This window comes from Protomyctophum parallelum (assembly GCF_964188405.1).
Source record: "Protomyctophum parallelum genome assembly, chromosome: 10".
In the NCBI taxonomy this organism is placed as follows: domain Eukaryota; kingdom Metazoa; phylum Chordata; class Actinopteri; order Myctophiformes; family Myctophidae; genus Protomyctophum; species Protomyctophum parallelum.
This window is the reverse complement of record NC_139704.1, coordinates 22054776-22066730: the sequence shown is the minus strand read 5'-3', so window position 1 is coordinate 22066730 and position 11955 is coordinate 22054776. Positions and strand designations below refer to the sequence as shown.

General features: G+C 42.7%; 1 protein-coding gene across 1 annotated transcript; it reads left to right on the top strand.

The window, feature by feature from the left end:
* Positions 1-257: 257 nt before the first annotated feature.
* got1 (glutamic-oxaloacetic transaminase 1, soluble) lies at positions 258-11333 on the top strand. Its single transcript, XM_083774625.1, has 9 exons — positions 258-378; positions 2861-3042; positions 4742-4865; positions 6131-6243; positions 7629-7733; positions 8023-8173; positions 8729-8894; positions 9617-9759; positions 11025-11333. Exons 1-9 carry the CDS (start codon positions 270-272, stop codon positions 11162-11164), a joined length of 1233 nt encoding a protein of 410 aa, XP_083630751.1. The 5' UTR covers positions 258-269; the 3' UTR covers positions 11165-11333.
* Positions 11334-11955: the final 622 nt, after the last annotated feature.

The window sequence follows — 11955 nt, the reverse complement described above, 5'->3', positions numbered from 1 at the left end:
CCAATCCCGTTGGACCAAAGTGACACCTCTCGCTTGCCATTGGTGGATCCACTCACGCCCTCCCCATGGCACTAATCCATGTTGAAGGTGAAAGTCTCTCTCTGATCTCCGCCCACACACACAGCTCGCTGGGTGTGCTAAACTTCTCCTCCTCCTTTTTCTCACCATAGATATATTGATATATATCTATGCTCATCACCTCCTTACAGGTAACCTCCTTGCTTCATCACCACCTCCACCTCCTCCTCCACCCTGATCCAGGATCCACGATGTCGTTGTTCTGCGAGGTCCCCCAGGCGGTCCCCGTTGCCGTGTTCAAGCTGTCGCAGGACTTCGCCAATGACCAGCACACCAGCAAGGTGAACCTGGGTGTAGGAGGTACGTACAGTGCTGTAGTGTAGGCTACTACTGTCACCTGTCACCTGCCACCTGTCACCTGTCACCTGTCAGATAATCTGTTAGAGCAGTCGGTGTTGCTTTAGTATGAGCTAATTGTAGCCAGGTCTGCGGTGGTGGGAATCACTGTTCACTGGTCAGCCAAACGTTGTATTCCCGTCAGAATCTCCCACCCCCAATACAGTTGGAAGCTTAATAAAATAGCCCCATGCAGGTTGATATTCATCATGTATTCTATTTTAGAATAAGTGCAATGTATGGGAAATCATATAGCTCTGGTCCATAGCATAATTAATTTAATGAACTTTGCTGCCGCTATGGACCAGAGCTAGAATCAGCCTTTTAAGTTCTAGAATATATGTTAATCTAAATCCATCCATATAGATTTAACCTGTTAATTGATTAAAGACATTTTGATTGGCTTAATAATTAATCAAACCTAATCTTTATGATCTTTTGATTAATGATTTGGCATATCTATTATTATTGACCCATGCAGTGTTTACAATATGTGGCCTGGCCAATGTCACAATAATATTTAGAATTTGACCTACCTAATTCTATTTCATATCTCAGTCTCATTATTACGACAAGCCAGCTCCGCTCGCTACCATTAACAGCATGCATGTATACTAGGGTTCTAGAGTAGGCTGTAAGAACAAGGTACTCCCAGGAGTTTGAATGACTTTGGCCTATACTCTGAAACAAGCACATAAAAGAACCCATCTCATTCTCAGTCACTGGTTACTATGTTTAAAAGAAGGTGAGGGTCTCTCACACTCACACACACCATATTGCAATGGAACAAATCTGAATCCATAGGGTAGGGAAGTCTATTGTTAGAGGCGTGCGAAGCTCGGCTAATGCAGAACTCCGCGTCAGCTGCAGTCCGTGATTAGCACAGCAAGCTGAGGCCTCATTGTCATAATCCCCTTTCCTTTGCCAAGACACACATCATCACAGATGGCCTTGTGCAGCTGGCTAAAATAGCCGGCCACACAACATGCAGTGCTACATCCCAACAAAGTATTTCCCACTTAACAGGAGGCCAGACAACATATCGTTTCAACATTGTCATCACAATAATACACATGTGCGTCAATCGTGACATTGCAAAGGATACAATGTAGCTGAGGCAAATTGACCCAGTCAGTCACATTGTGCTAGAACCCTTTTTGCGTCTTGATAGAACACAAAAACTGGCAAGGTTCACATTTTTCATTATGAATCTGGAAGAAAATCAGTACAGTCCATCTGGTTGGACGTAATGCGTGGAAGGAACACCAGTTCCTTTCCCTTCTGGCCAGGAGGAAGCAGTATAGAGACATGGCTTACTGCATGTGAGATCAGAAGTGTTCACACACTTGAATAGAATTCAACAGAATGAGTGAAATACGATGTAAAAATGATATAGATTTTAACCATAACTGTTACAAATCCCCTACTGTACAGTATATAGCCATAGGCTTAATGCATTACATGTGCGGGCAAATGCACACTGAACGTGCATGTTTATGTGCATAAAATCACCTCCGGGGTTAGGTTGGGGTTACAAATCAATGGCAGCAATATTTTGGGGTCAGGGGGGGCTGAAACGTTTGGGAACCCATGCCCTAGGGGACACGGGGAGAACATGCAAACTCCACACTCATTCATGTATAATGTTGAGTCATTTTGAGTATTGAACAACTGCATTTCTTCCACACACTCTAACCCCCAACATCGCACTAATCATTTCTAGAGTGAAACACTATTGCATTACATATCTATCTATTACATATTGCAAGAGAGAGACTTTTCTGTAGATTATACTGACTATAACGATACGAATACGAGAATGCTCACCCCAAAACTTTAGTAAAACTATGCCTAAACGTCTCCTCTGTAAAACTGCCAGAACCTAACCTTATTCTTAAACGTAACCTCAGTAAAACTATGCCTAACCCTAAACACATTCCTAACCCTATCCTCAATAAAACAAATGCAAGAATACAAGAACCACTGGGGGCGAGCGGTCCGCAAAAATAGAAATGGGGCGCGAGTGTGTGTTAGGGCGAGTGTTCCTGTTACCACTATATCTAACCTGCTGAAGCCAAATAGAGTAAAGTTTTCTATAGTAAGTGGCTCAGCCTTATCAGAAAGCAGGGCAGAGATCAGTTTAAAGTGCATATCTATTGCCATGGTTGTATGACTGGAAATATTGATTTAGAGTTGAACATTCTAATGGTAAGTGTCAATAACTACTGGCGATTGAAAGAGTTACAAGAGATGTTCATGGAAAAAGTCTAGCAGGGACCCTATCTTGCCTTACCTTATGCCTAAACATTTTAGGCATTTCTTTTCACTACATTGTAAAACATTTTAAAATAGCCGATCTAAAAGCTCACATTTGCTCCCTTCAGTGAACAATAAAAATGATTTCTTGAGCTTGTTGTTGCGCTCCTTAACATTGTTTGTTTTGCAGCCTACAGGACGGACGAGGGCAAGCCGTGGGTTCTGCCCGTGGTGAAGAAAGTGGAGGCGATCATTGTGAGCGACAACACGCTGAACCACGAGTACCTGCCCATCCTGGGCCTGCCCGAGTTCAGGTCGTCCGCCTCCAAGATTGCGCTGGGAGAGGATAGCCCCGCCATCCTGGAGAACAGGGTAGGTGCTGGAGGTCGTTGAGCAAAAATGACCTGACAGGTGGTGTGTTTGGAGGTTCCAAAATCTCTACAACAGTGCTTCTGATTGATTGAATTCTTTATTAAATCAATGCGCCCAGCGATTTGCAGCTTCAGGGCCTATTTCAAGGTGGCACGGCGCCATCTTGGAAGTAGCTAGAAGTAGCTAGATGTAGCCAAAACACCCCCGAGGGGATCGACAACAACGGGAGCTATGATTACTTCTAACGCGACAAGCGATGGGACCGCGATGGGCCGTCTAACACATAATCTTTGGTTAGAATTGGAAGCATTGATTTAGATCAAGAGTTATTTACGTTTTAAAGAAGCTATAGCATGCATTTTAAATTTGTTTTAAATATTTAATTGATTTAATAAATAATTCTAATGGTTTGAGCCTAAATCACCACTCTGATATAGCCAGTTCAAATGCAAAATTGGGTGCCGTGATGCTAGTCCAGGGGTGCCGTGCAATACTTACATTCGCATTTGACATTTAATTTACCAACATCACAATTATATTTTATGAGTTTCAACATCAAGTACAAAGTAATTTCCAATCCGTTCTAAATGACCCAGATATTCTCTCAGTCTCTTAGCTGTCCAGGATACAATGGATATTTTAAGAGATTGAATGTGTGCTTTCAACTGTGTGATTTCATTTGAATGTTGTAGTTACCATCATCTTATAATAATAATAATAATAATAATAGTTATAATCATTATTATGATTTCACATAATGATACGATGAATTGTTTTAGCAGCACACTGTTATTAAAATGTCAAATATGCCATGAATATAAGGTGCTAGAATGAAATGAAATGAATGCAATTTAGGGGCGCTGTGGATGAAACAGTCTCTATAGTGGGGCCCTAAGCCCAAAACATTTTTATACTGAACCTCAGAACCTCAGAACATCTGGCTCCCCATGTACCACCATAAGTTAAAATACAGGAGCGTAGACCTGCCCTTTTTGTTCCATTCCTAAGCCAATAATGCTGCTGCTCTGAGACACTCTTAGACAGAGTTTTGTATTCTAACTAATCACTAATCAGCACAATTGATGATATTCCTATTTTCTAATGTGATTAGTCCGTTCTCAAATCTTCTATTAACGGCTATAGGTGTGGATAGCCTATTTCAACCAATTGCTTGGTCAGAAGAACTACCTGTAGTAATATAAATATTTCTTTCCACTCTTTTTTTTCTCCATTTTTGGGTGACTCCTCTGTGTACCACTAGAGGAGGGCTCAAGTACTACCTCTGGTCCTACTAGTGCCAGAGGTTGGGAATCCCTGCTCTAGAGTGTAGGTGGAGTGCGTGAATGAAACCTATGACATATTCATTCTCATCCATTCTCTCATTGGGCTACAGCAGTGGGTTTTCAACCCTTTTCATATCTATAATGGTCAATTTGGTTACCAACTCTCCCATCATTTAGCTGGGGACCACCTGGAATCCCTTCAAAGACAACTGGTAGTCCCCGGAACACTGGTTGAAAACCACTGGGCTACAACTTTGAGCTGGTGAAATAACAAGTGAAACTGTTCCTCATTTAGCTGGGGACCCAATAAGAAATTGTAGAAATACTTTTCTACAATTTCTCTTTGTCTTTGGTTGTTTGTCATTGTGTGTGTGTGTGTGTGTGTGCGCGTGTCTTTCTGTCATTGTCACTCACAGGTGGGAGCTGTCCAGTGTTTGGGGGGCACGGGTGCTTTGAAAATGGGGGCAGAGTTCCTCAGACGTTTCCACAATGGAAACAACAACACCAAGACACCTGTCTATGTTTCTGCGCCCACCTGGGGTACACGCATAAATAATATAAATACTGTGTATACACTCTACTCATGAACTATAGAATACATGAGTTACACGGTGTTAAAAGCTGCAGTCCATAACTATTTCGGGAATACAAGGAAACTTTTATGTTAGAGTATGTTAGTACAGTATAACGAATACAACTGCAGACTGTGGCTGGAGGTGGACTCCCCACGATCCCGACGTCAGAAATGACACCTACCCGTTGAAAAGAGCTATTGCACTCGCACAAAGTGCAAAGCGTGATATCTCCCGTCCCGTGCCTAAATGGGAATTTCTGTCTTAGCTCAGCAGTGGAAATGTCAAACGCAGGTGACCTGGTCAATCCCAGATGGGACACGACTCTTACGAATGGTAGCTTCAAAACAAATCATCATAACGTCATAAACTAAATGCATTTTCTGTAAGCTTCCAATGTACACCTGGGATCTTCACCAGGGTCCTCAGAGATACTGCAGGAGGGCTGACAGATCTTTGTGTGAAGTACTTAGCCAAAGGTCAATTTCACAAAGTATTGACATTGTATCAAATGTCTGAAAACACAGACATTTAACGTGAATCCAATATGTAGTTGTTCATGCTTCATCTCTCTCTCAGCTAACCTTGGCCTGAACAACGTTGAAGACCCTGTCCTACACTATAGACCACTGTAGACTTTAATGCCCACATTGTTTGTTGTCATGTTTGATCAGCAACCTTTAACCAGTGGCTCAGAAGACACAGCCTAGGCCATCATCAGACAAGATATATGCTACAAGCAATCCTTTAGCCCCCTTTAATTATTATTAATATTGAGTATTGAACTGTTGACAGTTAAACCGAAGCTATGGAATGCACTTCCCATCACAATCAGAACTGCAGCCTCACTCCCAATCTTCCACCGTAGTCTGAAAACCCACCTTTTCAGACTCCATCATGGCCCGTAGCACTTGCCCTAGCCCCTTAGATAGCACTTTATATAGACAGTTAAACAGCATGTTACGTAGACAGCACTAGAATTGCATTTTATGTAGTCATAGCACTTTATAGTACATATGTATAGTATAATATAGATGATATAGATACTCCACTGTTATGTTCTTAGCTTACGCATGTTTCATGATAAGTACTTTTTATATATGTGATGTTATTATTATTGCTTAATGTAAGTCGCTCTGGATTAAGAGCGTCTGCTAAATGCCTAAATTGTAAACCCTTGACCTTCAGTGGGTCCATATTTATTTACACAACCGTTGCATTTGCCGTTTTCAGAAAACCACAATTCTGTGTTTGCCAACGCGGGCTTTGAGGACGTTCGTCCTTACAAGTACTGGGACGCTGTGAGGAAAGGTCTGGATCTGGCTGGCTTCCTGGGAGACCTGGAGGTATGGGATGGGATGGGACCATAATCTTTATTATTGTTTATCATGATTAAAAAATAAATGCTCACAATAATCTTATAGCTGAATCTTTTATTTATCTTAAAATTGACCTTGGTCATACACTAGGATGAATTAGCTATTGTTGAGCTGAAGATTCAGTACTACCTAAACACTCTACTTGAAGGAAAACGGACCTGTAAAGACTGCTTTTGGTACCCTCATATTTCACTCTACACAAATTGATTTGCCAAAAATGGCAAATCTACAAGTTCGGCTATTTTTGGGGAATGTTCTCACCAGACTAGGGATGCTGGGTCATAATGGGGCACATAGTTCACAGTAGAAAGATCCAGTCTTAATTTCTTCCTGATATGTAAACAAAAACATCATGTGTGATTACATCAGCAGGCCAACCAGTTTTCCAAACAGAGCTATGATTAATTATGCCAGACACTAGAGGGCTGAGCTACTATTTTGAATGTGACAAACACGGCTGCCACCTTATAATTATATCAATTAAAGTTAAACAGTATACATTAAATATGATTGATTCTTAATCTTAAAGCGGGAAATAGTCAATGCAGTGACAGAAACTTGATTTAGCATTGATTCAGCGCGTTTGATTTTTCTTTTACTTTGTGGTCTGACGTAACCTGGTGTCACCACAGTAAAGCCTGGTCTGTGTTACTAAATAGCTATGTGATCCGGTCGGGAGAGGATGATATCGTTACGTCATGTTGTAGTCATTGTTTTGTTAGTCAGGCCGGAACCCTCTCTAAACCAGAACATCCTTTCCCTCAAACCGGAAGAATGATACCTTCCCAATAAAAGCGTGACTCGCACTACGCCACATATGAAGGTATTATTCTTCTGGTTTGAGGGAAAGGATGTTCTGGTTTAGAGAGGGTTCCGTCCTGATGACTACAACATGACATAACGATCATCCACTCCCAACCAGATCATAAACCCGAAAAGGAATGCTGCCCAGGCTAGGTCTGACGTGACCTCCAGGTTGGTCATGGTACACGGCCTGCCCCAAAATGATGAGCTTCTAGCCGGATAAATGACAGACAGTCGGTGTGATAATGGGGGTTGGAAAGCTCCAGATTATTACAAAATAAATAAAATAACTGAATGTCTGGAAAATGGAAATTAAGAGTTTATATGATAGTACACATACAGTAGTACATTCATTGATTCATTCATTCACACAAGTTTTATTTATTCTCGAAATTACACTGAGTAATTAAACTGTTGTCGAGTAATACAATTTCATATAGAAAAACAATCCTGGTTAACAATACTGTATACATTAGTTAAGTCACATGACTGACTGAAACGAGTGATGTTCTGAGATCTGACCCTGCAGTTTATCTCTCCCGTCTAAGAGCTGCCCAGTGCATTCCATCTTTGTCCTGCACGCCTGCGCCCACAACCCCACCGGCACGGACCCTACTCCAGAGCAGTGGATGCAGATCGCTGAGGTTATGATGGTAAGGGTCCTCTCTCGCTCGCACGCATGCACGCACGCACACACACACACATGCGCGTACGTTGTCTCGGTTGCCATCACCAATTGAAAAGATGCCGCAGAAAGAGTTATGCCTGGTTTATTCTTTGTTGCGTGCCGAACATAGATAGCTCTTCAACGATAGATAGCTCATCATCAACAATCTTTGGCATGTGACATCGTCGTAGGATGGAGTATTATAAATTATTAAATATTATCCGTCTCATGTAAAGAAAAGAAAATACATGATTTTTTATTGTTGTTTATTCTAGCGGAGGAAGCTGTTTGTGTTCTTCGACTCTGCCTACCAGGGCTTCGCCTCGGGCAACCTGGACAAGGATGCGTGGGCTGTGCGTTACTTTGTGTCCATGGGCTTCGAGATGTTCTGTGCCCAGTCCTTCTCCAAGAACTTTGGCCTCTACAGTAAGTGACACGCATTGTTAATGTTGTCGACTTGTCGAGGAGGCTGCATTTTGTGCATCGAGGGACTTTCACGGTACTGATTCTCAACCTTTTGTATGACCCCCAATTTCATATGCATTTGGCATTTGATTTTGTATCTCTGTGAAAAATGATTTTGTCTGGCTTGGTTGGTACAGTATGTCATTTGGTCAATAACTCCTTTCCTATCTAGATAAGAGGGAATTTAGACATTTTCTAATCGTATTTACTTTCACACGTGTGGAACCTCACCCCATGTTGAGAGTAGTGGTTCCCAAACGTTTCAGGTTGAGACTCAAAAGAGACATTAGACATTTTAACCCAAACTAGTGAAAATAATGTTTTTGTTATATTGTAGTTATGCTGCATACAGTGTTTCTGTTGAAACCTCTTGTCAATCCATATCATCTAGATTTTAATTCACGGACCAATTACTTCATTATAAAATGACTGTATAGTAAACCTTTTCGGACCTCTTCAGAATCTCAGATGGCCAACTTGTGATGTAGCTTGACATGTCACCTGTCTCTCTGTCAGATGAGCGTGTTGGCAACCTGACCATCGTCGCCAAGGACGCGGAAAACCTGAAGAGGGTGCTGTCCCAAATGGAGAAGATCGTCAGGACCACCTGGTCCAACCCGCCATCTCAGGGAGCCCGTGTGGTGGCAATTACTCTCAACACACCTGAGCTCTTTGCTGAATGGTACTTAAAACCGTACATTTATAAATATAAAGGGCCTTTCTGTGTGAAGTTTGCATGTTCTCCCCGTGTCCCATAGGGTAGGTACCCTCACGAAACACATGCAGTAATCCTGGTCTCTAAACTACCTCCCCCTGGCCAGCCAGGGCGCCTGATGGAGGGGAAAGGAACTGGTTGAAATAACGTGTTCTCTATCGTATCGAGACTATCTCTCCACCAACATATTTCATATGTATGGGGAATGTCCCCACCTCACTTGTGACGTGGATATCTCTTTAAGACACACCAGTTGTACTGGCACGCACAGGTATATAAGGCCCAGGTGTGCGTGATTACACTAATTGTTTTTAAATCTCCACCGAGCAGAGCAAGTTATCAACAATAACTGCAATCTTTAGACTACTCACGAGTTTTGGCAGCCAGATTAATCCACTGCAGGATGCAGGTTAGAGAGATGGCGTGGATCGTAGTAGCAAAAACGTTATTTTTATTTACGCTAAAGACGAGAGGCTAGTCTGCATTCATGCGAACGGAGGAAGTCGAGAGTAACGCTCTAAATGCAACGCATTAGAGCTATGGACCAGAGCTAGGGGGTCCCCAGCCGTTGAGAACCCCTGAACTAGGGCGTTAATTTACGAACACCCCCCCACACAAAGTTAGAATATGGAGATAAGAGGTTTCTTGGCGACCGTGACGATGCAGATGTCCTGTTATTCCCCGTGCAGGAAGGACAACGTGAAGACCATGGCGGACAGAGTGCTGCTGATGAGAGCTGAGCTCCAGGCCAAGCTGGAAGCCCTGGGGACCCCCGGGACCTGGGACCACATCACACAGCAGATCGGCATGTTCAGCTTCACTGGCCTTAATCGTGAGTTCACACACACACACACACACGCGCACGCACGCACGCACGCTCACACACACACACACACACACACACACACACACACATGGACGGACGTTCGCCGGCATAGACCACCGTTTCCCAAACCCTTGGATCGGGACCCATTTGTGGCTCACAACGCATTGCGAGCTTGTAGATCTGCTATTTTCACTGATATGACATGACATTTCTCTTTTGGGTATCGAGCTAAAAGGTTTGGAGGGAAGGGAACCAGTGCCATGATCTGTCAAAGGTATATGGACACAGGGAACGGTGACGTCACCCATTGTTGGTTTGTAGTTCGGACCCATTTTCAAGACACTGTTCCAGCGAATTCGTATCCACCATCTTGGAATTTCCGGTCCTAAAAAGTAACCGGAAACAAACGAATGCTATTGGCTGGAACGGCAGTGAGGGGGTGGGTCTTTACTCAGTAGAACCAATAGAATCCTATTCTACTTTATCTTCGATTGAACACTTTTTTAGAACCATAATTTATAAAACCTACATATCATGATAAATTAAATAAGATTTTAACCTAGTGACTGAAAGCATAGTATTTTATGACAATGTTTGCTACGGTAATAAAATCAAGTGTAAAGTCCGGCCGGTTAAATAACCATTCACTTGAATTGAGTGTTAATTCTTCTGCAACGAGCAGGGGTAGAAATAGCGACACCTTCTGGGCTTAATGGAAACTGCAGTATTTGAATCAACTTAAAAGGATCCCTGACTAATAAGACAAATATGTCTTAAAACATTATACTTGCCCTCTATAACTCAAATAAAAAAATAAAAACACCGTAGATATTTAATTTCTTTCATAAATAGAAAATCTTTCACTCATTTGGAACTGCTACTGTCGCGATGTCCATGAGTGTCCAGCCCTTATGCCGTTTCTTATGTTCCCCCCCCCGGCCCCCACACATGAAAAGCGTCTTTGGGTATCATGAAAAGCGCTATATAAGTCCCAGATATTATTATTATCATTACTAACGGAACTTAAGGCAGAAAAAGTGCCCCAAATGCTTGGGGTAATTTGGAAATTAAAAAAAATCTACACTTGACTAGAGCATAACTTGAGTAAATTCAAATGCAGAAGTGATGTCCCTGTAAGTGCGGGATATTGTGGGAATATAACCTGTGAGCGTCATTGCCTGAGATCGTCTGATAATCCTTTGTTGTCAATGGCAAAGTCCCGGCAATGCTGTAGTGCAGTACTTACTGACTCTCTGCTGTCGCTTCCGTAGCCAAACAAGTGGAGTACATGATTCAGGAGAAACATGTCTACCTAATGGCCAGCGGCCGCGTCAACATGTGCGGTCTGACGACCAGGAACATCGACCACGTGGCCCAGTCCATTCACGAAGCTGTCACCAAGGTCCAGTAGAGAGTACTACACTACCCAGCATTCCTCAGCACTTCTTCTTCTTCTTCCTGCCCTGCCCCCACTGGGCCCGTGTGTGCGCAGGCACACTTAAGCGTCGACGCGACAAGAAAACGCAGGCTAGAGCAGGCGTCTCTTCCTGGTTTTTAGACAGCTGCATGTTGGATGGGAATGACGCTAGTGCACGTCTTCAACGTCGTAGCGTGGGAAAAGCATTTCTGTTTTGTTTTGTTTTTGCCGCACACTACCGTCATTTCCAAAACCCGGAAGACACCTGCTCTAGGCGTTTTCTGACGCGAAAGTGTGGCTGCGCCCTGTGTGTGTATGCGTGCGTGTATGTGGACCAAGTATATTCTCACCAGCACAAGCGTACATAATGTAAAAGCTGCTCTTCAACTATGGCACGTTTCCACTGCATGTTAGCAGCTCAACTCAAGTTTTTTTTTCTTCCCACCGGACAGAATTGTGGATAAAACCTGGTACTTTTTAAAATATATAACCTCCATCTAACTTGCAAGCTTGAGGGCGATGCCAAAAGGTTGCGTGAAAACATTGCAGACGGCCAATTGGTCAGAGAGATTCGTCATTGTGTCAAGGACTTCCCTAGAACTGCAGAGTAGCTTTCCGAATAATGTTAACAAACCATTCTTTGTACGTAAATGTGAAACGATTTGGTATCGAGCAACTGCATGTCCTAGTTCTCACCTAAAATCTGTTTTTATTGAAATATGCAGGAGAAAGAGATTGTTTCCAGACAGTATTAGCTTTAACTCTAGTAATGTTTAGCACTTTCT

Excerpts from the sequence above, each read along its gene's own strand:
- got1 (XM_083774625.1), top strand. The coding sequence starts at position 270 with ATGTCGTTGTTCTGCGAGGTCCCCCAGGCGGTCCCCGTTGCCGTGTTC. Across the intron at positions 4,866-6,130 it reads TGTTTCTGCGCCCACCTGGG|AAAACCACAATTCTGTGTTT; the intron begins GTACACGCATAA and ends TGCCGTTTTCAG. Across the intron at positions 9,760-11,024 it reads CAGCTTCACTGGCCTTAATC|CCAAACAAGTGGAGTACATG; the intron begins GTGAGTTCACAC and ends TCGCTTCCGTAG.